Raw genomic sequence first — 23,545 nt, forward strand, 5'->3', positions numbered from 1 at the left:
CTCATAGGGCATGGAGTCCAGACCTTTGACCATTTTAGTTGCCTTCCTCTGGACCCGTTCCAGCTTGTCAGTATCCTTAAATTGTGGTGCCCAGAACTGAACACAGTACTCTAGTTGAGGTCTGACCAATGTAGAATAGAGTGGTACAATTACTTCCCTCAATCTAGAGTCTAGATTCTAGACCAGTGATGGCGAACCTTTTTGAGACCGAGTGCCCAAATTGCAACCGAAAACCCACTTATTTATCGCAGAGTGCCAACACGACAATTTAACCTGAATACTGAAGTTTTAGTTGAGAAAAAATGGTTGGCCCTGAGGCATGCATTAATCGGGAGTTAGCTTGGTGGTAGTCGATGGCTTTGCTTTGAAGCAACTGTGCAACTCTTCCAAGGGGTGAATCACGACCCTATGAGGGTTTACTCAGAAGCAAGCCCCATTGCCAGCAACCGATCTTACTCCCAGGTAAAGGATCGTGCTTTTGTTCTTTGCATGAAAATCAGTGGGGTTAACAGCGCTTAACAGGGTTACCTACACTGCTTCCCCAAAACTAGGTCTTAGGTTTAATGCTAATAATCAAACTCAGCGGCCCAGGCCAGCCTAGATGTTGGGGGGCGGTGGGGCAACTCTGTTTGCGCGTGCCCACAGAGAGGGCTCTGAGTGCCACCTCTGGCACTCGTGCCATAGGTTCACCACCACTGTTCTAGACTATACTCTTATTGATGCACCCCAGAATTGCATTGGCTTTCTAGTCCCAGGTGCTCAATAAAATGGGAGTCTGAACACACAGAAACTTGTGAAGTTGGACCCTTGGACTATGAAAATCAGTATTTTCTCCTTCGCCTGGCAGTGGTTTTTCAGGGTTGCTGCCTCTGAGCAGGGGGTGGACTAGATGGCCGCAGACCCTTTCTAGTTCTGTGGTTCTACATCCCCTCATAGCTGAACCTTTTCATGGAACATGTCTGGCCTTGTCTACGCAAACCAAATGCTCTGCTAAAGCCCTTCTGTGGCTGCTCTGGTTTGTCTCACTGGGGCTTGGGAGCATCAGCCCCATAATTCTAGCTCGGGTCTGCAACCTGTGGCTCTCCAGATGTTCATGGACTACAATTCCCATCAGCCCCTGCCAGCATGGCCAATTGGCCATGTAGTCCATGAACATCTGGAGAATTGTAGTCCACGAACATCTGGAGAGCCGCAGGTTGCAGACCCCCGTTCTAGCTTGTATGCTTGTGCTGTTGAATTGCGGGTGCCTTGGGGTGACCCTGTAGGGTTTTCAGTGCAAGGGACAGAGGTGGTTTGCCATTGCCTACCTCCATGTGGTCTCAGAGAGTTGTGAGAGAACTGTGGCAGGCCCAAGGTTACCCAGCAGGCTTCATGTGCAGGAGTGGGGGAATGGAGCCCAGAACTAGCCTGCTGGATCAGACCAGAGTCCATCTAGTCCAGCACTCTGCTACTCGCAGTGGCCCACCAGGTGCCTTTGGGAGCTCACATGCAGGAGGTGAAAGCAATGGCCTGCTGCTGCTGCTGCTCCTGAGCACCTGGTCTGCTAAGGCATTTGCAATCTCAGATCAAGGAGGATCAAGATTGGTAGCCATACATCGACTTCTCCTCCATAAATCTGTCCAAGCCCCTTTTAAAGCCATCCAGGTTAGTGGCCATCACCACCTCCTGTGGCAGCATATTCCAAACACCAATCCCACGTTGCGTGAAGAAGTGTTTCCTTTTATTAGTCCTAATTCTTCCCCCCTGCATTTTCAATGAATGCCCCCTGGTTCTAGTATTGTGAGAAAGAGAGAAAAATGTCTCTCTGTCAACATTTTCTCCCCCATGCATAATTTTGTAGACTTCAATCATATCCCCCCTCAGCCGCCTCCTCTCCAAACTAAAGAGTCCCAAACGCTGCAGCCTCTCCTCATAGGGAAGGTGCTCCAGTCCATCAATCATCCTCGTTGCCCTTCTCTGCACTTTTTCTCTCTTCGATATAACTTAAATTTCTCAGCTGCTGTGGGGCTGGGGGTGTTGGGCTGGCTCAACACTAGTGAGCAGAGTTGTGTCAACTTTTGTAACGCAGACTGTTTGCCAATGTTGTTGGGAGGCGAACAGGGTTGGTCACGTGGAGAAGGTTCCAAATGGGTGCTGCGATGGAGGAAGAGAACTGGGAGGGAGGGGCACGCTCAGTCTGATCTGTGGGCTTCTGCGGTTCCGGAGTCCTGCCTCCGTAGGTCAATATGATGTTCTGAGACCATGAAGAATCTTCATATAGAAGAGGAGGAGTTTGGATTTATATCCCACCTTTCTCTCCTGTAAGTTCTCCTTTCCCCACCCCACCCCAACAAACACACTGTGAGGTGGGTGGGGCTGAGAGAGCTCCGAGAAGCTGTGACTAGCCCAAGGTCACCCAGCTGGCATGTGTTGGAGTGCACAAGCTGATCTAGTTCCCCAGATAAGCCTCCACAGCTCAAGTGGCAGAGCGGGGAATCAAACCCGGTTCCTCCAGAGTACAGGTCACCTGCTCTTAACCACTACACCACGCTGGCGCTCTCCTCTGAGTGATGTGTGGAAAAGACTGCAGCTGTATACAACTGTTATTTTCCAAGAAGACAGACCCACGAATGGGGTTGTGTGGTATACTGTTTAAGAGCGTCAGGTTGGATCTATGGACGGTCGACCCGGCAAGCAAGTTTGCTAGGTGACCTTCGGCCGTTCGCATGCACTCAGCTGAACCAATCTTCGGATTGAGGAGAAAATAAAAATGTGAGCAGCCAAGGGTTTTCCGAAGGAACAGAGAGTACTATCTCCGTTCAGTATACTTTTCTCATGGACCCAAACCAAAGATTGTGCTGTCAGGTACAGATTTGGAAACTTTGGGCGGCGGACATCTTGAATTTAAAAAAAATCACATCTCTAGTCTTTAACTAAAGTCTTTTCGCTAACAGTCGGACTTTGGGGCCAGCTACATGCATGTAGAGAAATCGTACAACGCAGGTCCCCGAGCTTTTCAAGCCTGCGAGCTGCTTTCGAATACGGAGTCAGGGTGTTTGGCACGACCACAAAATGGCTGTCACAAGGAGGCAGAGACAATCACAAAATGCTGGGGGGTACGATTATGCATAACTTGCATAGTAGCCCTCCAGCATTTCCGGCAGATGCCATGTTTAATGGGTTGCCTTTTAAAAAGGAGATGCTGTTTTAAAATATTTTCTTATCTACACCTAGTGCAGGGGTAGGGAACCTGCGGCTCTCCAGATGTTCAGGAACTACAATTCCCATCAGCCTCTGTCAGCATGGCCAATTGGCCATGCTGGTAGGGGCTGATGGGAATTGTAGTTCCTGAACATCTGGAGAGCCTCAGGTTCCCTACCCCTGACCTAGTGTATCTTCAGGCATAGAAGAAGAAGAGGAGTTTGGATTTATATCCCCCTTTTCTCTCCTGCAGGAGCCTCAAAGGGGCTGACAATTTCCTTGCCCTTCCCCCCCTCACAACAAACACCCTGTGAGGTGGGTGTGGCTGAGAGAGCTCTGAGAAGCTGTGACTCGCCCAAGGTCACCCAGCTGGCGTGTGTGGGAGTGCCCAGGCTAATCTGAATCCCCCAGATAAGCCTCCACAGCTCAGGCGGCAGAGCGGGGAATCAAACCCGGTTCCTCCAGATTAGATACACGAGCTCTTAACCTCCTACACCACTGCATACAATGAAGATTGTGGTGTTGCGGTGGTAGCTGCCGCAAAAGCACGTTTTTGAACCTGCAGAGCTAGTCAGAAACCCTACTGAGAAACTGCCCATCCGGATGGCCCCTTTCTAGAAAAAACACTTCACAGTTGTCATGGAATCCCAATAAGCACCACATTGGAAGTCCCGTCGTAGATGTACAAAATTCCCTTATCCTTCTAGAAGAGTTTGGATTTATACCCTGCTTTTCTCAACCATAAGCAGCGTCAAAGCAGCTTACAAGCTCCTTTCCCTTCCTCTCACAACATACCTTGTGAGGCTGATGGGGCTGAGAGTTCTGAGAGAACTGACTGGCTCGAGGTCACCCCAGCAGACTTCATGTGGAAGAACGAGGAAACAAACCCAGTTCACCAGAGAATAGTCTGCTACTCCGGAGTGCAGAATTGAACCCGGTTTTTCAGATTCAAGTCTGCCACTCACGTGGAGGAGTGGGGAATCAAACCTGGGTTCTCCGGATTAGTGTCAGCCGCTTATACGGAGAAGTGGGAAATTGAACTCAGTTCTCCAAATTCGAGTCCACCTGCTCTTTACTGCTACACCGCACTGGCTCTCCATGAATCAACTACCCAATTCTCAAGTAAGAGGTAACCCACAGACACAGGTACTACCCTGTTTCCCCGAATATAAGACATCCCCTAAAAATAAGACATAGAGGTTTTGCTGAAGTGCGAAATATAAGGCATCCCCTGAAAGTAAGACATAGCAAAGTTTTTGTTTGGAAGCATGCCCGATGAACAGAACACAGAAAAATAAGACATCCCCTGAAAATAAGACATAGCGCATCTTTGGGAGCAACAATTAATATAAGACACTGTCTTATATTCGGGGAAACACGGTAATCAGAATAGGGGCTACAGCCAGACACACACACACACACCCTTTTTTCTGTGGTTCCACACCCATCACTGGGCAAGCGCAGACTGTGGATGTTTTAACAGGCATTGGTCTCAAAAAATCCATTTTATTGCAAAAAAAGAAAAAGGTCGTACAAAGTCAGGTCTGTGAGATACAAGGACTGAAGAAAAAAAAATATTTGCACCCCATTCCCTCATCTCCCCAAATTCTCTGCCCTCTTTCCCTATCCTCACCCGACACATCACAAAAAAGGGGGGCTGGGATTATCTGTCCTGGTAACTGCCGGTTAGCATATGCTCCACTGTGATCCCAGGTAGGTTTACAGGGCAGAATTCTGCATTCGTTTTGGGCCATTTGTTCTCACAAGGTGGGGCGTTTCTCCCTGGTCCCCTCCTAGACATTTGCTGGCGAGATCCGGATTGGCAGGGGCTGGTAGCCTGGGTCACCTTCAGGGAGGGGCTCAGAAAACAAGGTTTGGGTGGCACCCTGGAAATGCAAGAAACCACAGCCCTTATCCTCAGGAAGTGCTTCCTAGCGTTTAGGTGGGATCTCTTTTCCTGTACTTTGAATCCAATAGAACACAGGGGTCAAACTCACGGCCCTCCAGATGTTATGGACTACAGTTCCCATCACCCCCTGCCAGCATGATGCAAGGTAGGCTTGAACTGTTATTCCCGTATCACAGATGGGGGCGGGGGCAAAGCGGAACATGATCTCCAGGCTATGTCAGCTAAAGAGGCTAGGAGCTGGAAAAATTTGTGCGTGTGGCAGCAGAGCGGGAAATATGTAAACTACAGGGTAAAGCCGTGCATGGATCCCTGTGACCAAACCCACCGAGGGGTCCTTTTGTCAGCATGTCCTGAGCCAAGGATCCACTGAGAATCTGACTGCGCGCCAAAGCAAAGCTTATCCTCCTGATGCAGAAGATGTAGGGAAACCACTCCTGAGCGCTGCCTGTCCCTTCTAGGATGGGGCTTCTAGGGTTGAGGGCACTGCTCATGCAGCCCTAATGGAAGCCATGTGGACACCGCAGAGCCTTGCAAAGGATAAAGCGAATGGGAGTTTGGGGACAGGCCCCCTAACAGAACTGTAGCCCTCTAGGAGGAAAAACGTCTGCTCCCAATAAGTTAAAATACACTACAGAGCATCTCCACAATCCCATACTTTCCTCCTCCTCCCAGTCAGCGTTCATATCGTTGGGTTACCAGCAATGGTAGTGAGATGTTTCGAGCGTCAGTGGTTTTGTGGGTTAAAGCCAGTGGTGGGATCCAAAAATTTTAGTAACAGGTTCCCATGGTGGTGGGATTCAAACTGTGGCATAGCACCAATGGGGCTGGGCGGGGCACAACGGGGGCATGTCCGGGCAATCCGGGGGCGGGGCTGTGGCAAGGACGCAGCCGCTGCGTCGGTCCTTGGGCGGGAAACGAATGCACGCAGGTGCAGGCTGCCACGCACGCCAGTGCACCTCCTGCTAGACTGCTCCAAGTTCTGCGCGCTACTGCTGTGAGGAGGGGCGTCACTAAGGCAAAAATCGCGTGGCAAAATCACCCATGAGTAACCCCCTCTCGGCACACACAAACAATGAGTAACCTACTCTCGGGAACCTGTGAGAACCTGCTGGATCCCACCTCTGGTTAAAGCTACTGAAGAGTTGGCACAAAGCAGGATTCCCTTTGCTCTTCTCCATCCACGAGGGGCATCTCCACAGAGTTTAAAAGGCCGAAGGAACGAAGAGCTGATCTCGTCAGCTAGTTAATTTTACGACAGTGAAAGTGCCATCGAATTACAGCCAACTGTAGGGTTTTCGGGACAAGGGACGAACAGAGGTGTTCTACTGTTGCCTGCCTCTGTGTTGTGACCCTGGACTTTCATGGTGGTATCCATATATGAACCAGGGCCCACTTAGCTTCTGAGAACTGATGAGGCCAGGTCAGCCTAGGACAGTGGTGGCGAACCTACGGCACGGGTGCCAGAGGTGGCACTCAGAGCCCTCTCTGTGGGCACACGCAAACAGAGTGCCCCCCCCCCCACACATCTAGGCTGGCCTGGGCCACTGGGCTAATTATTGGCATTATTATTAGAATTAGCTAATTGATTATTAGCATTAAACCTAAGACCTAGTTTTGGGGAAGCAGTGTAGGGATCCCTGTTAAGCCCTGTTAAACCCCGCTGATTTTCATGCGAAGAACTAAAGCGTGATCCTTTACCTGGGAGTAAGCTCGGTTGCTGGCAATGGGGCTTGCTTCTGAGCAAACCTTCCTAGGGTCATGATATTCACCCATTGGAAGAGTTGCACGGTTGCTTCAAAGCAGTCACCGGCTACCACCAAACTTACTCCCGAGTAACGCGCACCTCGGACCCTTTTTTCTAAACTAAAATCTCAGTATTCAGGTTAAATTGCCGGGTTGGCACTTCGCGATAAATAAGTGGGTTTTGGGTTGCAGTTGGGCACTCGGCCTCGAAAAGGTTTGCCTAGGATATTCAGGTGAGGGGCAGGGAAGCTGTGCCCCCCTTTTGAAAAACACTCAGTACCTGCGATGTGGCTTTCACGAAGAAAAACAAGGCCTTTGGGCTGAGGAATCTTCCTGCTATGTGTTTTCCAGACTACGTGCCCTTTTAAGGAAGAGGAGGAGTTTGGATTTATACCCCACCTTTCTCTCCTGCAAGGAGACTCCAGGTGGCTTACAAGCTCCTTTCCCTTCCTCTCCCCACAACAGACCCCTTGTGAGGCAGGTGGGGCTGAGAGAGTTCGGAGAGAACTGTTGACTAGCCCGAGGTCACCCAGCAGGAGTGCGGAAACACATCTGGTTCACCAGGTAAGCCTCTGCCACTCGGGTGGAGGAATGGGGACTCAAACCCTGTTCTCCAGATTAGATTAAATAGCCCAAGAGTGAAGGTGAGGCTTGGTGGTTTTATCTAGAAGAGGAGTTTGGATTTTTATCCCCCCTTTCTCTCCTGCAGGAGACTCAAAGGGGCTTACAATCTCCTTGCCCTTCCCCCCTCACAACAAACACCCTGGGAGGTAGGTGGGGCTGAGAGAGCTCCGAGAAACTGTGACTAGCCCAAGGTCACCCAGCTGGCGTGTGTGGGAGTGCACAGGCTAATCTGAATTCCCCAGATAAGTCTCCACAGCTCAGGTGGCAGAGCCGGGAATCAAACCCGGTTCCTCCAGATTAGATACACGAGCTCTTAACCTCCTACGCCACTGCTGAGATCTTCCCCCTTTGACTCTTGTGCTCCTCTTTCAAGCAACATCGGCCAGTTCAGAAGACCAGGCAGTCGGTTGAAATTAACAGGTTTCTACCCTTTTCTGAAAGGACAATAACCCCATATCCAGCCCACTTCTTTCTTGCATGTCATTTGCACCATTTTGGTTGTGCTCATGAGAGCAACAGGGACAATGAGTTGAAGGACACTGATTGAAGGACTCAAGAAGACCACCAAGGTAACAGATTCCTTCACAGTTGTTCACAGGAATACCTTGCCAAACAACTGTGCCCTCCCCCCCGAAAGGTAACAGCAAGGGCAAGAGTCTGCTCACGGTGGTCCTAAGTAGCACCAGTGGGTTCATACAGGATACCTAACATGCCCCCTCCCTCCCCACCCCCCACCCAATTTTGCCCCAGCCGCACACTACAATTCGTCTCGCATTTTCTCCCCTTTGGGCCTGACTAGCCGGCCGATGAAGAGGATGGAATTTGTCTTATTGTCCTTGATGAGGAAGACGAACGGGTGATCGACGTAGAAGAGTTTGGGGTTCTTCATCTCTTCTAGAGCGTAGATGTCGCCCTCGTAGGGGTTTCCCTCCGTGTCCCACTCCAGAGCCGCCGCGTGGAAGACGTTGGCGAGGTAGAGGTCCTTCTTGCCCGAAATCTTGGACAGGTCGGCCTTGTTCTTGTCGACGGCTTCGGTTAAGCCGAGATCGGCCAAGTGTTTCTGGAAGCGAGGAACGGGTCGTTGTTTTATCGCCACAAAACATACCATAACATCACAACCAGTGGTTTGATAGCATTTCAGGAAAGGAATGGAAACTGAAACAACTAATAAATCAGTGGGTAATGGATTATGAGGTCACGGAATGTGCCACTCTACCATTGGCTGAGCTCATTCTGATGTCATGGAATGTTTTCAAGCATAGCTCCAGAAAGAAGGGGCGGGCGGGAAATAGGAACAGGAAATAGCATGGAAAATACACCATTGGAGAGTCAGGCTACACGGGGGGGGGGGGGGGGGGGGGGTGGAGGAGGAGTTTGGATTTATACCCTACCTTTCTCTCCTGTAAGGAGACTCAAGGTGGCTTACAAGCTCCTTTCCCTTCTCCCCACAACAGACACCTTCAGAGGCAGGTGGGGCTGAGAAAGTTCTGAGAGAACTGTGACTAGCCCAAGGTCACCCAGCAGGAATGTAGGAGTGTGGAACTCTTGAGGTTGTGGATTGCAAGACAAAGACCACCCCCAATCCCTTTGGTGCCTTCTTTCTCCCATGTTTTGTTAGCTTCTCAGTGACCCCTGAGAACATTCAATGATGTCACAAGTTCAGACAATGATATAGTATAGCTCCAGGCTCATCCCGTGACATCATAACCACGCAGGTTCCAGTTTGGTAGGAATGCTAAATTTCACCTACCCAACTTCTATAGCTTTAAAAGGGGCTTGGACAGATTTATGGAGGAGAAGTTGATTTATGGCTACCAATCTTGATCCTCTTTGATCTGAGATTGCAAATGCCTTAACAGACCAGGTGATCGGGAGCAACAGCCGCAGAAGGCCATTGCTTTCACATCCTACATGTGAGCTCCCAAAGGCACCTGGTGGGCCACTGCGAGTAGCAGAGAGCTGGACTAGATGGACTTTGGTCTGATCCAGCTGGCTTGTTCTTATGTTCTTATGTTCTGGGGTTGCGAATTTAGTCCAATGTCAGTGTCTCAAGGCCAGAGAATATGCTTAAAGAAGACCGCGTGCGTGACAGTCAATTGGTTTTGAAATGAGAACCTAGATGCTAGAACCAGGGGGCATCCATTGAAAATGCTGGGGGGAAGAATTAGGACTAATAAAAGGAAACACTTCTTCACGCAACGGGTGAGTGGTGTTTGGAATATGCTGCCACAGGAGGTGGGGATGGCCACTAACCAGGATAGCTTTAAAAGGGGCTTGGACAGATTGATGGAGGAGAAGTCGATCTATGGCTACCAATCTTGATCCTCCTTGATCTCAGATTGCAAATGCCTTAGCAGACCAGGTGATCGGGAGCAACAGCCGCAGAAGGCCATTGCTTTCACATCCTGCAGGTGAGCTCCCAATGGCACCTGGTGGGCCGCTGTGAGTAGCAGAGAGCTGGACTAGATGGACTCTGGTCTGATCCAGCTGGCTAGTTCTTATGTTCTTATGAGGGTGGCCACGGCTGGCCTTTGGAGGGTAGGAAGTCAAGCAGTGCGTGAGGTCACCGGGATTTTCCGGATCCTTCCGAAATGAAAAGGATACTTACGTGGAGGTCGTGGCTGACTTCCAGGCTGACCTTGGGGAGGGAGATGGCCACCGACCTCTTCTTCAGCTTGCCCATCCAAGTCTTCAGCTGCTCCCTGGTCAGCATCTTCTCCACTCGCTCCAGCGGCTCCACGTGGTTCGGCAAGATGAAGATCATGCTGGACAGCTTGTGGGCCAGGGGCATTTCCACTATCTGCAGATTCTCTGCCTCGTCGTTGTAATATGGGTACAGGCCTTTAAAACAAATACATTTGCTAGTTATGTGTTTAAAAAGATGTATTAGGCTGCCTTTCCACCCAGATATCTTAGTTGATAGTTCCATGGGAATGTCAACTCCATGCATGGCAGCTCTGAAAAAGGCAAACTCTATGCTGGGGATGATTAAGAAAGGAATTGAGAATAAAACTGCAGGGACTGTCATGACCTTCTATAAAGCCGTGGTGCGACCGCACTTGGGAGTCCTGTGTTCAGTTCTGGTCGCCACATCTCAAAAAGGATATTGAAGAGATAGAAAAAGTGCAGAGAAGGGCAACGAGGATGATTGAGGGACTGGAGCACCTTCCTTATGAGGAGAGGCTGCAGCGTTTGGGACTCTTTAGTTTGGAGAGGAGATGTCTGAGGGGGGATAGGATTGAAATCTATAAAATTATGCATGGGGTAGAAAATGTGGACAGAGAGAAATTTCTCTCTCTTTCTCACAATACTAAAACCAGGGGGCATCCATTGAAAATGCTGGGGGGAAGAATTAGGACTAATAAAAGGAAACACTTCTTCACGCAACATGGGATTGGTGTTTGGAATATGCTGCCACAGGAGCTGGTGATGGCCACTAACCTGGATAGCTTTAAAAAGGGCTTGCACAGATTTATGGAGAAGTTGATCTATGGCTACCAATTTTGATCCTCCTTGATCTGAGATTGCAAATGCCTTAACAGTCCAGGTGCTCGGGAGCAGCAGCAGCAGCAGAAGGCCATTGCTTTCACATCCTGCACGTGAGCTCCCAAAGGCACCTGGTGGGCCACTGCGAGTAGCTGAGAGCTGGACTAGATGGACTCTGGTCTGATCCAGCAGGCTAGTTCTTATGTTCTTAGATAGGGAACTCATCCAGAAATCTTGGTTAGGCTACTGCATTCCAGGTTCCATTTACCTGTGCGGTGCATCATGGGAATGCCCACTGTGTAGGAACGGGTGACCATAAAGCCCCGGTTGTCGACCATCTTGTGATGGAATCTCTCGTCCCAGTGAGCTGCAAGGAGACGGAAGGCATAAAGCAAGGTCGGTTAGTAAAGCAAAGGTTGTCTCAACGCACTTAGCTCTAACTGTGCCCGGCAAACTAAACCAAATAAGCAATTCAGGCTTGGTGGAATCCAACAGACATAGTTCATCCACCAAGTCCCCGAACTGTTTTCAAACCAGGCCTCTGAAGAAGCCAAATCCCAGAAGTGGACAGGATGGAAGTGAAGACGTTTCTCTCTTCCCTTTCCCACACTGGCTTACGGCAGTGTATAAAGTCCTTCCCACAAAGGTCGTTGAGGCTAGCTGGATCTCTCTCGGGCCGGGGGCCATTAGAAGGTTCCCCTCCGATGTACGGAGGGGCCTTTGAGGGCACTATGGGGAAATGCGGTCTCGAAGATATGTAGGTCCAACACTGCTTAAGGCCATAAAGGTTAATACCAGGACTTTGAAAGTGATTCGGAACTTGACCAGCAGCCAGTGTAATTATTTTAGGACCAATGTTATATGGTCTTGACTGGCTCTTCTATTAGCCAGCCAGATTAAACGATATGTTATCTTCTTTCGCCCTCCGATGGAGGTCATCGCCATCTGTTTTAGTATTGGTTTACTTTTATATATGGGTTTTAAAGTTTAAATTATTATACAGTTGTAAAATGTTTATGCTGTAACCCATCCTGAGCCCTGCGGGAATAGGGCGGGATAGAAATCTAATAAAATAAATAAATAAAACTGGAGTCAAACTGAGGCTCCTTCCGCACAGGCAAAATAATGCGTTTTCAAACCACTTTCACAACTGCTTGCAAGTGAATTTTGCTATTCTGCACAGCTTCAAACAGCACTAAAAGCAGTTTGAAAATGCATTATTCTGTATGTGCGGAATGAGCCTGAGAATTAAAAAAAAACCTGTGTCCACAAACAGGAAGTTCTGACCATAGTTCCTGTTGATTCCTAGAGCTACCTACAAGTGAAATTCTGTGCGAATCTGGTTTTTCTTTATTTTTTTTTCTCCTGGGATGCTTCCGCCACTCCCCTAACTCTCCTTCTAGTTGCCAAGAACTATTTGGCAACTGTACCCAAAGTCCCCGTGACCTGTACGAGTGCAATTAAGACGTCCTTCCCACCAGCTTCAAGCCGCCCGTCAGATGCCACTCACGTTTGAAGAACATGGCGTTGACAATCAAGGCCCCGTCGGTCTTGTCCACGTCCTTGGTGACCTCGGGCAGTTTGCCGTCCGTGGTCTGCGCCGCCCACTCGTTGATGGACTTCACGGCGCTCCGCTTGTCCCGGAAGTTTATCTTGGAGTGGTCGTAGTTGTAATGCTTCTTGCTGCTCTTGACGAAGTCGTCGGCGAAGGTGATGGAGCTGGGGCCGTAGAGGCGGCTGCCGATCTTCCACGTGACGTTGCGGGCGGTGGAGTTGCTCACGTCGCTGAGGAGCTCCGACAGGCCGCTGTGGACGTAGTCGTCGTTCAGTTTGTCGGCGCTGAGCAGGGCCTTGGCTTGGGACGCCGTGGAAGCCTTGCCCCCCAGGGACACCAGACCGAGGGAGGACGCCACCACCACCGGAGACAAGAGGATGTTCTCCATGTTCTTATCCTTGGCCATCGCGTGGTAAAGGCTGAAGGCCAGGTTGGTGCTCCGGTCAGCCAGGGCCGTTGCTTTATCGCTCAACTTTTTCTTTTCCGAGGGCACGGCGGCGACGGCGCTGAGCGCCAGGAGTGTGAACACCCACATGATTTCTGTAAGACTTGGGGAAAACCTGAACCTACAAAGAAACAGAACGGGCAGTCAGCCACGCTGGAGCAATCTCAACTTCGTTGTTATCCAACCAGTTAATGTTTATTGCAGTCAGGGACCAGATGAGAAGGACATAGAGAGGGTCACCAACAAGTCTACATACAATAGAATTTCACAGACATATGAAAGATTGCTCTCAGTAGCACGCGCAGCTAACAAAAAGAGAAACTTAATTATGGTTAGTTGTGGTGGGTTTTCCGGGCTGTGTGGCCGTGGTCTGGTAGATCTTTCTCCTAACGTTTCGCCTGCATCTGTGGCTGGCATCTTCAGAGGTGTATCACAGAGGGAAGTCTGTTACACGCTGTCTAGTGAGAAGAGATCACGGCCACACAACCCGAAAAACCCACAACAACCAGTTGAATCCGGCTGTGAAAGCCCTCGACAATACATTCATTATGGTTGTTATTCAAATAAGAGGCAGGCTGTGGCTTGCCAAAAATTCCTCCGCTTTGAATACTGGATCGATCCCCTGCCTCTCCAGTTAAAAAAGGAGCAGGCGGTAAAAAAATAAAAAAGTTCTGAATCCCTGAATCCCTGCAGAACGGCTTCCAGCTTTAGCCCATGACAATTTTTGTAAATATATATATTTTGTAGCCTGAGTTTTTATATCTAGAACTTTATTAAAACTCCTTTTTGTAGAACTCTTCCGTGCTTTTTCTCTGCTACAGAACTGGGTAGTTTCAGGTCTTCTATCACATTCAATATAAGGTAGCTTCACGTGTGCGTTTGGGAGGGACGGTGGATCAGTGGCGTAGCAGCTGTTTGACATCCCAAAGGTCCCCAATATCACCAGTTAAAAATTCTGCCTGAAATCCTGCAGTCCCACTACCAGCCTGAGCCAACAACTCAAACCCTGTTGGACGGAGGGTCAGCTTTGGGATAATGGCAGCACTTGGGGAGGGGAGGGGAGGGAGGGGAGGAGGAGGGAGGAGGGAGGAGGAAGGAAGGAGGGGAGGGAGGAAGGAAGGAAGGAAGGAAGGAAGGAAGGAAGGAAGGAAGGAAGGAAGGAAGGAAGGAAGGAAGGAAGGAAGGAAGGAGGAAGGAGGGAGGAAGGAAGGAAGGAAGGAAGGAAGGAAGGAAGGAAGGAAGGAAGGGGGAGGGGGGGGGAGGGGAGGGGGGGAGGGAGGGGAGGGAGGGGGGAGGGAGGGAGGGAGGAGGGGAGGGAGGGAGGGAGGAAGGAAGGAAGGAAGGGAGGAAGGAAGGAAGGAAGGAAGGAAGGAAGGAAGGAAGGAAGGAAGGAAGGAAGGAAGGAAGGAAGGAAGGAAGGAAGGAAGGAAGGAAGGAAGGAAGGAAGGAAGGAAGGAAGGAAGGAAGGAAGGAAGGAAGGAAGGAAGGAAGGAAGGAAGGAAGATGTGCTACGTTTTGCATGGGCAGAGAAAACTGCAAGGTGCCTCTTTGCAACCATCAAGGCTGTGAGCAGTCTTGGACCTGCATACCTGTGGGACCGCCTCTCCCCATATTGCCCCTTAAGATCACTCCATTCGTTGGAAGGAAATCTGCTATTCGCCCCTGGCCCAAGAGATATCTGACTGGCCACTACGAGGGCCAGGACCTTTGCGGTCTTGGCCCCTACCTGGTGGAACAAGCTCCCCAGTGAGATCAGGGCCCTGCAGGACTTGAATATTTTCCGCAGGGCTGTTCCACCAGGCTTTTACATCTGACCAGCCGAGTTTGAACTGAATCAACTTGTTGTTTGTGGCCCCCCAGGGATGTATTAAGCGTATGGGATGGCGCCATCTAATGTTATTGTTTTGAACTGTTTCATGCTTATTCTGTTTTGTATTGTTTTATCATTATTGTTGTTCACTGCCCTGAGCCCTGCGGGGAAGGGCAGGTTATAAATCAAAATATAAATAAATATAAATATAAATAAGAAGAAAGCCAGCATGGCTAAACAGAGGTCCAATTTCAATGCAATGCTGGTGAGGCGAATGCCCTCAAACTGTGGGCATTGCCCTCAATGCCCTCAAATGCTGCTGTGGCATCTCACTGAAACCAGACCACCATCTGTGCCAAGCAGCTACGTGGCCCAAGACACGATAGCCGCACAAAGCCCCACGGGCAAACACGTTTAGATCAGGTGTAAGGACTGAACCTGAGGAATTTTGTCGTGCGAGGCCAGGTGTTTGTGCACTGACCTATAGCCCTGACCCTGGTTATATTATCATTACATTCTGAATGGTTGCTTTCAATGAGATGAGCACAACACATTTGCGACAACCACAAGACCAAACAGCTGAATTCTGAACATCCTTCTAGTTAACCATGCTGCAGTTCCCAGAATGGCCTCAAGAGGGAGCACTAGGATTCCCGGAAAGCTGTGAGTTTAACCCCGTTCTTCCCAAACTTTTCAACAAGGGAGAATTTTATTTTTCTTCTGAATTGAAACTGGAAGCACAACTAACTGTTGCACCTGAACAAGAGTCAGCAGTGTGAGGCGGTGGCCAAGATTCTGGACTGTATCAATAGGAGTCTATTGTGTAGATTGAAGGATGTAATTGTACCTCTCTATTCTGCATGGGTTAGACCTCACCTGGACTATTGTGTCCAGTTCAAGAAGGATATTGACAAGCTGGAATGGGTCCAGAGGAGGGCAGCCAAAATGGTATAAAAGGTCTGGAGTCCGTGCCCTATGAAGAGAGGCTTAGGGAGGTGGGGATGTTTAGTCTGGAGAAGAGAAGGCTCAGAGGTGACATGTTTAGATATTTGAAGGGATGTCATGTTGGTGAGGGAGCAAGCTTGTTTTCTGCTGCTCCAGAGACTGGGACCAGGAGTCATGGGGTCAAGGTGCAGGAAAATGCACCTTGTGGTTATGGCCACTAACCTGGATAGCTTTAAAAGGGGCTTGGACAGATTTATGGAGGAGAAGTCGATCTATGGCTCCCCGAAAAGAGCGGAATGCAACAGAGAACAAAGCCAAGAAAGAAAAGAGGCCGAAGCAGAGAGCGCACATTCCAGGAGCAAAGCAAACACCGCCACGCAGGCAGCCGCAAGCAAAGCCAGCCTGCAATTATGCCCAGGAAATTCCACGGGCCCAACTTTGAGGTTTATTTATAGTTTCAAGATAGTGTTTTGCGGAGGGTGGAGAACAGGATGGGTGGTTGGGGGGGGGGGAAGTGGGGGATTTGTTTTAAACACAGGAATTGATTTTTAAGCAAGGGGAAAAGAGGGGGCGTTTATTCCTCACGTCACCGGAGTAAAGACCGAGTCCAGAGTTTGCAGAACGGAAAGATCAAAAAGAAGATATTGTCGAAGGCTTATCACGGCCGGAATCACTGGGGTGCTGTGTGGTTTCCGGGCTGCGTGGCCGTGTTCTAGCAGCATTCTCCTCTGACGTTTCGCCTGCATCTGTGGCTGGCATCTTCAGAGGCAGGCGAAACGTCAGGAGAGAAGGCTGCTAGGACACGGCCATACAGCCCGGAAACCACACAGCACCCCAAAAAGAAGATGTTTGAGAAGGTTGGTGAGAAGCAGGGCCGGGCTGCTATCTGGGAAAACGGGGAGATCACAGTTGTCGAGTGGGGATTTATATCCATATTTTGGCATCCTCAATTTCAGCTTGGCCATGGAAAAATTTATGGACCTTGCTTTCCCCGGTGCCATGGAATATAACGCAATGTCCCCATGATTTGGAACGTAAGGCCTTCTACTGTCCCTTTGTACTGAAACCCCTTTCCCCGTGAGTGATTAGAATCTAACTGGAAAGACTTGGCTGCAAATCCTTGTTCAGTGGTGGAAGATCACGGGGTGATGTTAGGGCAGCCCACCTCATAGGGTTGGTGTGATGAGCAACAACCACATCACTGTAGAGACTTAGGGAGCTGGGGATGTTTAGTTTGGTGAAGAGAAGGTTAAGAGGTGACCTGATAGCCATGTTTAGATATTGGAAGGAATGTCATGTTGGTGAGGGAGCAAGCTTGTTTTCTGCTGCTCCAGAGACTAGGCCAGGAGTCATGGGTTCAAGGTGAAGGAAAAGAGATTCCACCTAAACATCAAGAAAAACTTCCTGACTATCAGGGCTGTTCGACAGTGGAACGCACTCCCTCGGAGTGTGGTGAAGTCTCCTTCTTTGGAGGTTTTTAAAGAGAGGCTGGATGAACATGTGTCGGGAGTGCTTTGATTGTGCATTCCTGCATTGCAGGGGGTTGGACTTGATGACCCTTGGGGTCTTTTCCAACTCTGTGATTCTATGATTCACTCTGTGCTCTTTGGAGGAAGGATGGTTAAAATCACAGCTGATGGATGGCTATGCCTGTCAATGGAGGGAGACGTTCCGCACATGGGACCAAAACTCTCTCTGGCACATGGTGCAATTAACATAGCAATGTTCCTGGCCCCACAAGGCAGCTATTAGACAGGGCTGTGACACAGAACCTCCATATTTAGAGGCACTGTACCTCCAAATGCCAGAACTGGGTAGGGGAGGCCATCACTCAGATTCTGCAGAAATATTTTGCCGTCACAGTTGGGGAGTGAATGCTGAGCTAGGCATGATCTGATCCAGCGAATTCCCCCGCAACCTTCTCTGAATGGTTAGGGGGGAAACGCCAGTTGCTTCTCCAGTTATAATCCTTCCAAAATCAGAAAAAAATGGACACTTCCATTTCGGGCTCTGGGGGAGAGCAGAAGACAAGGGAAAAAATTCAATCCATATCAAAATCAATAAATTAAAAACGGGTCTACTGATCTCCTGCAGACCCACCAAGATCCTGCCTCAAAAGACGTTGGCCAAGAAGTGCAGAATCCCGTCACATTAGCCTGCTTTTATAAGCCCTGGTTCCTGAGCAGTTATTCAAGCTTTATTCCCTGATCCATCTTGGGTGTGTCTGACGTGGCAAAAGTTTGTAAGGTGTGTTCGTTTTTTTTTTTTTAATAAAGATACCTTGAAACTTTTTCTTAGTGTGGTCAACGTTTCCCTTTTTCATTCTGAAAGAAAACAAGATACATAAGTAGTTCCCTCAAGAACGGCAGAGGCTTTTCTTAGAACAGAGAATTGCAACCAAGTCCTATAACAGTGGCAGAAGGAAAGGAAAGGAAGGCGGGCCACGCCTCGTCTAGGGGAGAGATTTGGGGGCTCTTTTAAATTTTTGTTAACGTGGGGAGAAATAATGTCAACAGACAGAATACTAAAACCAGGGGGCATCCATTGAAAATGCTGGGGGGAAGAATTAGGACTAATCAAAGGAAACTTTTTTTTCACGCAACATGTGATTGGTGTTTGGAATATGCTGCCACAGGAGGTGGTGACGGCCACTAACCTGGATAGCTTTAAAAGGGGCTTGGACAGATTTATGGAGGAGAAGTCGATCTATGGCTACCAATCTTGATCCTCCTTGATCTGAGATTGCAAATGCCTTAGCAGACCAGGTGCTCGGGAGCAGCAGCAGAAGGCCATTGCTTTCGCCTACTACTGCATGTGAGCTCCCAAAGGCATCTGGTGGGCCACTGCGAGTAGCAGAGTGCTGGACTCGATGGACTCTGGTCTGATCCAGCAGGCTAGTTCTCACGTTCTTAGGTCGTTCCTTCGACTGGGAACTAGCATAGCACCAGCCGCTAAATAACAGGACAGCCTCTGGAATCCCTCCAACGCTGAGCGAGAACAGGGTCAAACTCTCTGCAAGCCGAACCCTTCCATTTTGCAGAGTCTCTCTGCAGACGTGGCACGAAGAGACAGCAAGACGTGGGTGGGCCATCTAAGCATGTAGGCGTGGCCTGCAGGGGAGACCCTCCCCGTCAATTTGTGAGAAGGAACTCTTGGTTTTTATTAGAAATCCTCATTCTTCCCTAGCCGCTGACTGTTCTTTTGAGTCCTGAAATCCTGACGCGGGACGACTAAAAACGGGAGGGAAAAAAATCACAACAGACGGGGCCGATTTAATTCACTAGAGAGCTCTGATTTTTAAATACTGGCACAGTTCAAGCCATGCGACGGTCGGTGCCCGTGCATCTCAATATTAGTGTGCAAATTGGCCCGCTTCTTCTCCGTTCATGCAAGAGAAGTTTTCCTAAACAGGCTGGGGGGAAAGGACTAAATGCTCCTTCCGGATGCAGACAACAGGAATCCAGTTCTGAATTGTTAGAGCCCTGTGAGGACCACACGCCCCCGCCCCCTTTTACAGCAGGCTGCAATACCCCCCAGGCCACCAGTACTGAGAAAAACGTGGGGTAAACTGTTCTTTGTGCTAACCAAGACAGGCCCCCCGAAACTCCTCTGTTAAGGGAACCCAATTCCACATCCTGCATAAAGCTCACTCTATCTCACGGGGACCTCAACAGCCTGACTTGCCACGTTTCAGACTTGCCACGTTTCATCCAGATTATTTTGGGAGACAGGCAAAAAAACAAAACACAAATTCAGCGGGAGAAATGTGGGTAGGCGCTGAGTGTGGTCTAACATCCTCACGTTCTGTTTTAGATCCTTCTTTTTCTTTTAGTTTTGGAGGGGCAGCCCCGTTGCTCTTCAGCGGCCGCCTTAAAGACCCAGTAAGATGTTCAGGACGCGTGCCTTCAAAAGTCAAACTCCCTTCGTCAGATGCAAGTAGGAATGGTAGTCCCTATTTGACAATGGGAGTTGTGACTCTTGGAAGCGCACATCCCGAAAGTTTTGCCAGGTCTTTGAGGTGTTACTGGACTCAAATCTGTGTCGTTTCATTGCTCGCCACAAACATTACCGGAGCTATATCGTCGAAAGCTTTCACGGCTGGAATCACTGGGGTTTCTAGGTGACTGTTTTCCAGTAGCATTTTCTCCTGACTTTTCACTTGGATCTGTGGCTTCAGAAGATCCTCTGAAGATGCCAGCCACAGATGCAGGCGAAACATCAGAAAAAAATGCTACTAGACGAAGAAGATGAGTTTGGATTTATATCCCCCCTTTCTCTCCTGCAGGAGACTCAAAGGGGCTTACAATCTCCTTTCCCTTCCCCCCCCCCCTCACAACAAACACCCTGTGAGGTAGGTGGGGCTGAGAGAGCTCCGAGAAGCTGTGACTAGCCCAAGGTCACCCAGCTGGTGTGTGTGGGAGTGTACAGGCTAATCTGAATTCCCCAGATAAGCCTCCCCAGCTCAGGCGGCAGAGCTGGGAATCAAACCCGGTTCCTCCAGATTAGATACACGAGCTCTTAACCTCCTACGCCACTGCTGCGTATGGCCACATAGCCCAGGAAACCCACAATGCCCCATTATCAGAACGTCCAGTTTTTTCCCTACTCTGTTCGAAACTTGCTTTCTCGCTTTAAGACCAAGTTTTAGAAGATGCCCACTTTGCACTTCGGCACAAAGCCTTTCTTCCAGTTATCTGGGTCTGGCCTTCAAACGTCCAAGGCACGGTCTTTGTTAGCTCGGAAAGCCAGGGCTACTGAGCGCAAGCAGCATTTTAGGCGAGAGGTGTGGAAGGAACGATTTCCTTTCCCCCTATCTCTGGCCTGGTTTTCAGATGATTGAAAGCCGATCCCCTTAGCGAGGGATCCCTGGGCTCTCTGGGCGGAAAGGGAGGCCGGGTTTGCCACTGAAGCTGACTCCGGGAGCGCATGCTCACGATTTGTCAAAGCATGGGCATCGTCCACAAGGGCGCTTTCCCCATGGAGCTGTGAAAACCAGGCCGGACCAACACCAGAATCGCCCCCCTCGCCTATCCTCACCCCCACATAGTATTTAAAATGGGGGTGCTCGAACCCAAGCACTGGGCTACTCTGGGATCCCCGACCCATATTGCACTTAACAACTCTTGCGTGCATCTCCCCTAGAGCATCAGAAGAAGAGTTTGGATTTACACCTCCCCACCTTTCTCTCCTGTAAGGAGACTCAAGGTGGCTTTCAAGCTCCTTCTCCTTCCTCTCCCCACAACAGACACCTGGTGAGGCAGGTGGGGCTGAGAGAGTTCAGAGAGAACTGTGACTAGCCCAAGGTCCCCCAGCAGGAATGTAGGAGTGCGGAAACGCATCTGGTTCACCAGATAAGCCCCTGCCACTCAGGTGGAGGGGTTAACCGCTACACCCCGCTGACTCCTCGGAGATCACCCCCACCCCTGCCAGTCGCTGTGGGGAGCGGGTGGAAGCGCTGGCCTCCTTGCCCCACATCTCCCCACAAGTTTCCATGACAGAGAAACGCATCCAGCCAAATTGCTGGCAGGGCAGACGGATTTGCTGACAGGCTTCCCAAGGCCCCAGAATAGCCCTCGGGAGGGTGGGGGGTGAGTGTGGCTCTGGAGGGCACGCTAGCCTCCAAGAGGGCACCCAGGCCCCTTCCGCAAGTGCAGAATAATGCGCTTTATGTCCACTTTCACAACGGTTTGCAAGTGGACGTTGCGATTCCGCACAGCAAAACCCAGCTGCAAAAGCGCATCGAAAGTGGGTTGAAAGCGCGTTATCCTGCATGTGCGGAAGGGGCCCCAGAGATCTCCCTGCGAATCCCGTCTCCAGGTGGAGAGGCGCCCCCCAGCAGGGCGCAGAGAGGAGGCTCTCCAAAGCGCACCAGGGGGGCACAAAGCCCCCCTCTTGGAGCTGGGGGTCGGGATGGGGGGGGGGCAGCAGCCTCCTTTCACCCCTGATTTAAGCTTCACCCCAATATGGAGCACCCAGGTCCCCTCTCTACGTTTGCAACGATGCTGCGGGGGGGGGGGGAGGCCTCCGGGCGCGCGTCTTCCCAGGGCGAAGGGCGGGATTCCAGGACGCTTCCACGTTGACTGGGGGGGGGGGGCAACCTTGCAAAGGGGGTCCCCGCCCCCCTAAAGCCTAGCACAGACTCTCCGGCTGGGCTGTCTCCAAAAGCCGACACCCCCCCCCCCCACCCACCCCGCGTAATCCGGCTTTTGCAAAGAGAGAAGAAGAAAAGACCCAGCGGTGCAAAACCAGCGGCCGCTCCCTTTTGCTCCGGATCCCATCATCCGGATCGAGCCATCCGGATCAACCTTTGCAGCGACCCGCGATCCGGCCGCCGAGCGGACCGAGCGCGCGGCCCCGCCCCCCCCCCCCCCCCCCCCCGAGCCGTTCCGCGTTGCGTCCGTGCAACCAGGCTGCGTTTGCAAAGGGTCTGCTCGCGCGCCACGGCGCTGCCCGGGCCTCACCTGGAGAACCGCGGCCTGCCCGGGGCCCGCTCGCTTGCAGAGGTTGGCAGGGGTCCCGCCTGCAGCTGCTGCCCTGTCTGCAGAGCCCCGCCGGCGGGAGGGGGCTATTTAAAGCCGCCGGAGAAACTTCTGGAAACTTGGGAGGAAGAAAAAGTTCTCCGGAGGCGCCGCCGGGCCCCACCCCGCAAGCCGGCCCCTGCCTCCCGCGCGGGGTCCTACGGCCGGCCGGATTCCGGCGAGATCCCCTCCTCAGCCACGCAAGAGACTACAATCTGGGGGTTCTGGATTCGAATCCTCCCTGGCGCCAATGCAAGCTGGCTTAGGTCCTGTGTGGTTTACCGGGCTGTATGGCCGTGTTCTAGCAGCATTCTCTCCTGACGTTTCCCCTGCATCTGTGGCTGGCATCTGCAGAGGATCTGATGGTAGTAAAGCAAGTGGAGTATAGATACCTGTTGCAGTGTCCAGGGTGGGTGAAGAAACATTGTCTGTGAGTAACAAAGAAGACAGCCAGGTCAATAGGTGAGGGCATCTGAATAGAAGTAGGAGTAACAATGAATATTATTTGAAAACTCAGAAATTCTGGACCACTCTGACAACCACTCGGTCAGACTACACAGAGAAGCCATTGAAATCCACAAGCACATGGACAATTTGAACAGAAAGGAAGAAACCGTGAAAATGAACAGAACTTGGCTGCCAGTGTTGGTAAAATACTCAGGAGTCAAGACAGTGGCCAAATCAGCTCCAATGCACAAACATATGGGGCCGATCTATCAGACTCCATGGTGGCGTAACCTATTCAGTTGGTCTCCAGCACTTCATGGATGATACTTCCCAGTCAGCCCCTGCTAGGCCATGGCCAATTGGCCATGCTGGTAGGCTGATGGGAATTGTAGTCCATGAACATCTGGAGTCCCATAGGTTCGCCACCACTGCTATAGACTAAGGAAACAAAGGCCAGGATACTTCTATTCAGATGCTCCCCACCTATTGACCTTTCCATTCTTCATTGTGACTCCCCATGCTATAGACTTCATTGTTACTCATACTTCTGCCCATTTTTCCTCACCTATTGATCTATGGCATTGTCGCTCTTTTGTTACTTCTCACAGACAATGTTTCTTCACCTACCCTGGACACTCCAACAGGTATATATATACTCCACTTGCTTTCCCAACATCCAGAGATCCTCTGAAGATGCTGCCAGGACATGGTGAGGGATGCAGGCGGAACGCCCAGAGAGAATGCTACTAGAACACGGCCATACAGCCCGGAAACCACACAGCACCAAGTGATTCTGGCCGTGAAAGCCTTCAACAATGCATCAAGCTGGCTTACCCGTCACCCGCTCTTAGTGTAACCCACCTCACAGGGTTGTTGCGAGGAT

The 23,545-nt window shown here is 50.6% G+C and overlaps 1 protein-coding gene across 3 annotated transcripts; it reads right to left on the bottom strand.

The window, feature by feature from the left end:
• Positions 1 to 8,021: 8,021 nt before the first annotated feature.
• On the bottom strand, positions 8,022 to 22,342 carry SERPINH1 (serpin family H member 1). 3 transcript variants are annotated; one of them, XM_048492637.1, is made up of 6 exons: positions 22,159 to 22,342; positions 17,978 to 18,021; positions 12,453 to 13,063; positions 11,211 to 11,309; positions 10,065 to 10,297; positions 8,022 to 8,516 (listed from the first exon to the last, which is right to left on the bottom strand). In XM_048492637.1, exons 3-6 carry the CDS (start codon positions 13,030 to 13,032, stop codon positions 8,214 to 8,216), a joined length of 1,215 nt encoding a protein of 404 aa, XP_048348594.1. In that variant the 5' UTR covers positions 13,033 to 13,063; positions 17,978 to 18,021; positions 22,159 to 22,342; the 3' UTR covers positions 8,022 to 8,213. The 3 variants fall into 3 exon arrangements, with proteins under 3 accessions (XP_048348594.1, XP_048348595.1, XP_048348596.1); XM_048492638.1 differs by lacking the exon at positions 17,978 to 18,021; XM_048492639.1 differs by lacking the exons at positions 17,978 to 18,021; positions 22,159 to 22,342 and adding an exon at positions 17,798 to 17,940.
• Positions 22,343 to 23,545: the final 1,203 nt, after the last annotated feature.

The sequence above is a fragment of the Sphaerodactylus townsendi genome, linkage group LG04 (genome assembly GCF_021028975.2).
Source record: "Sphaerodactylus townsendi isolate TG3544 linkage group LG04, MPM_Stown_v2.3, whole genome shotgun sequence".
Lineage (NCBI taxonomy): Eukaryota > Metazoa > Chordata > Lepidosauria > Squamata > Sphaerodactylidae > Sphaerodactylus > Sphaerodactylus townsendi.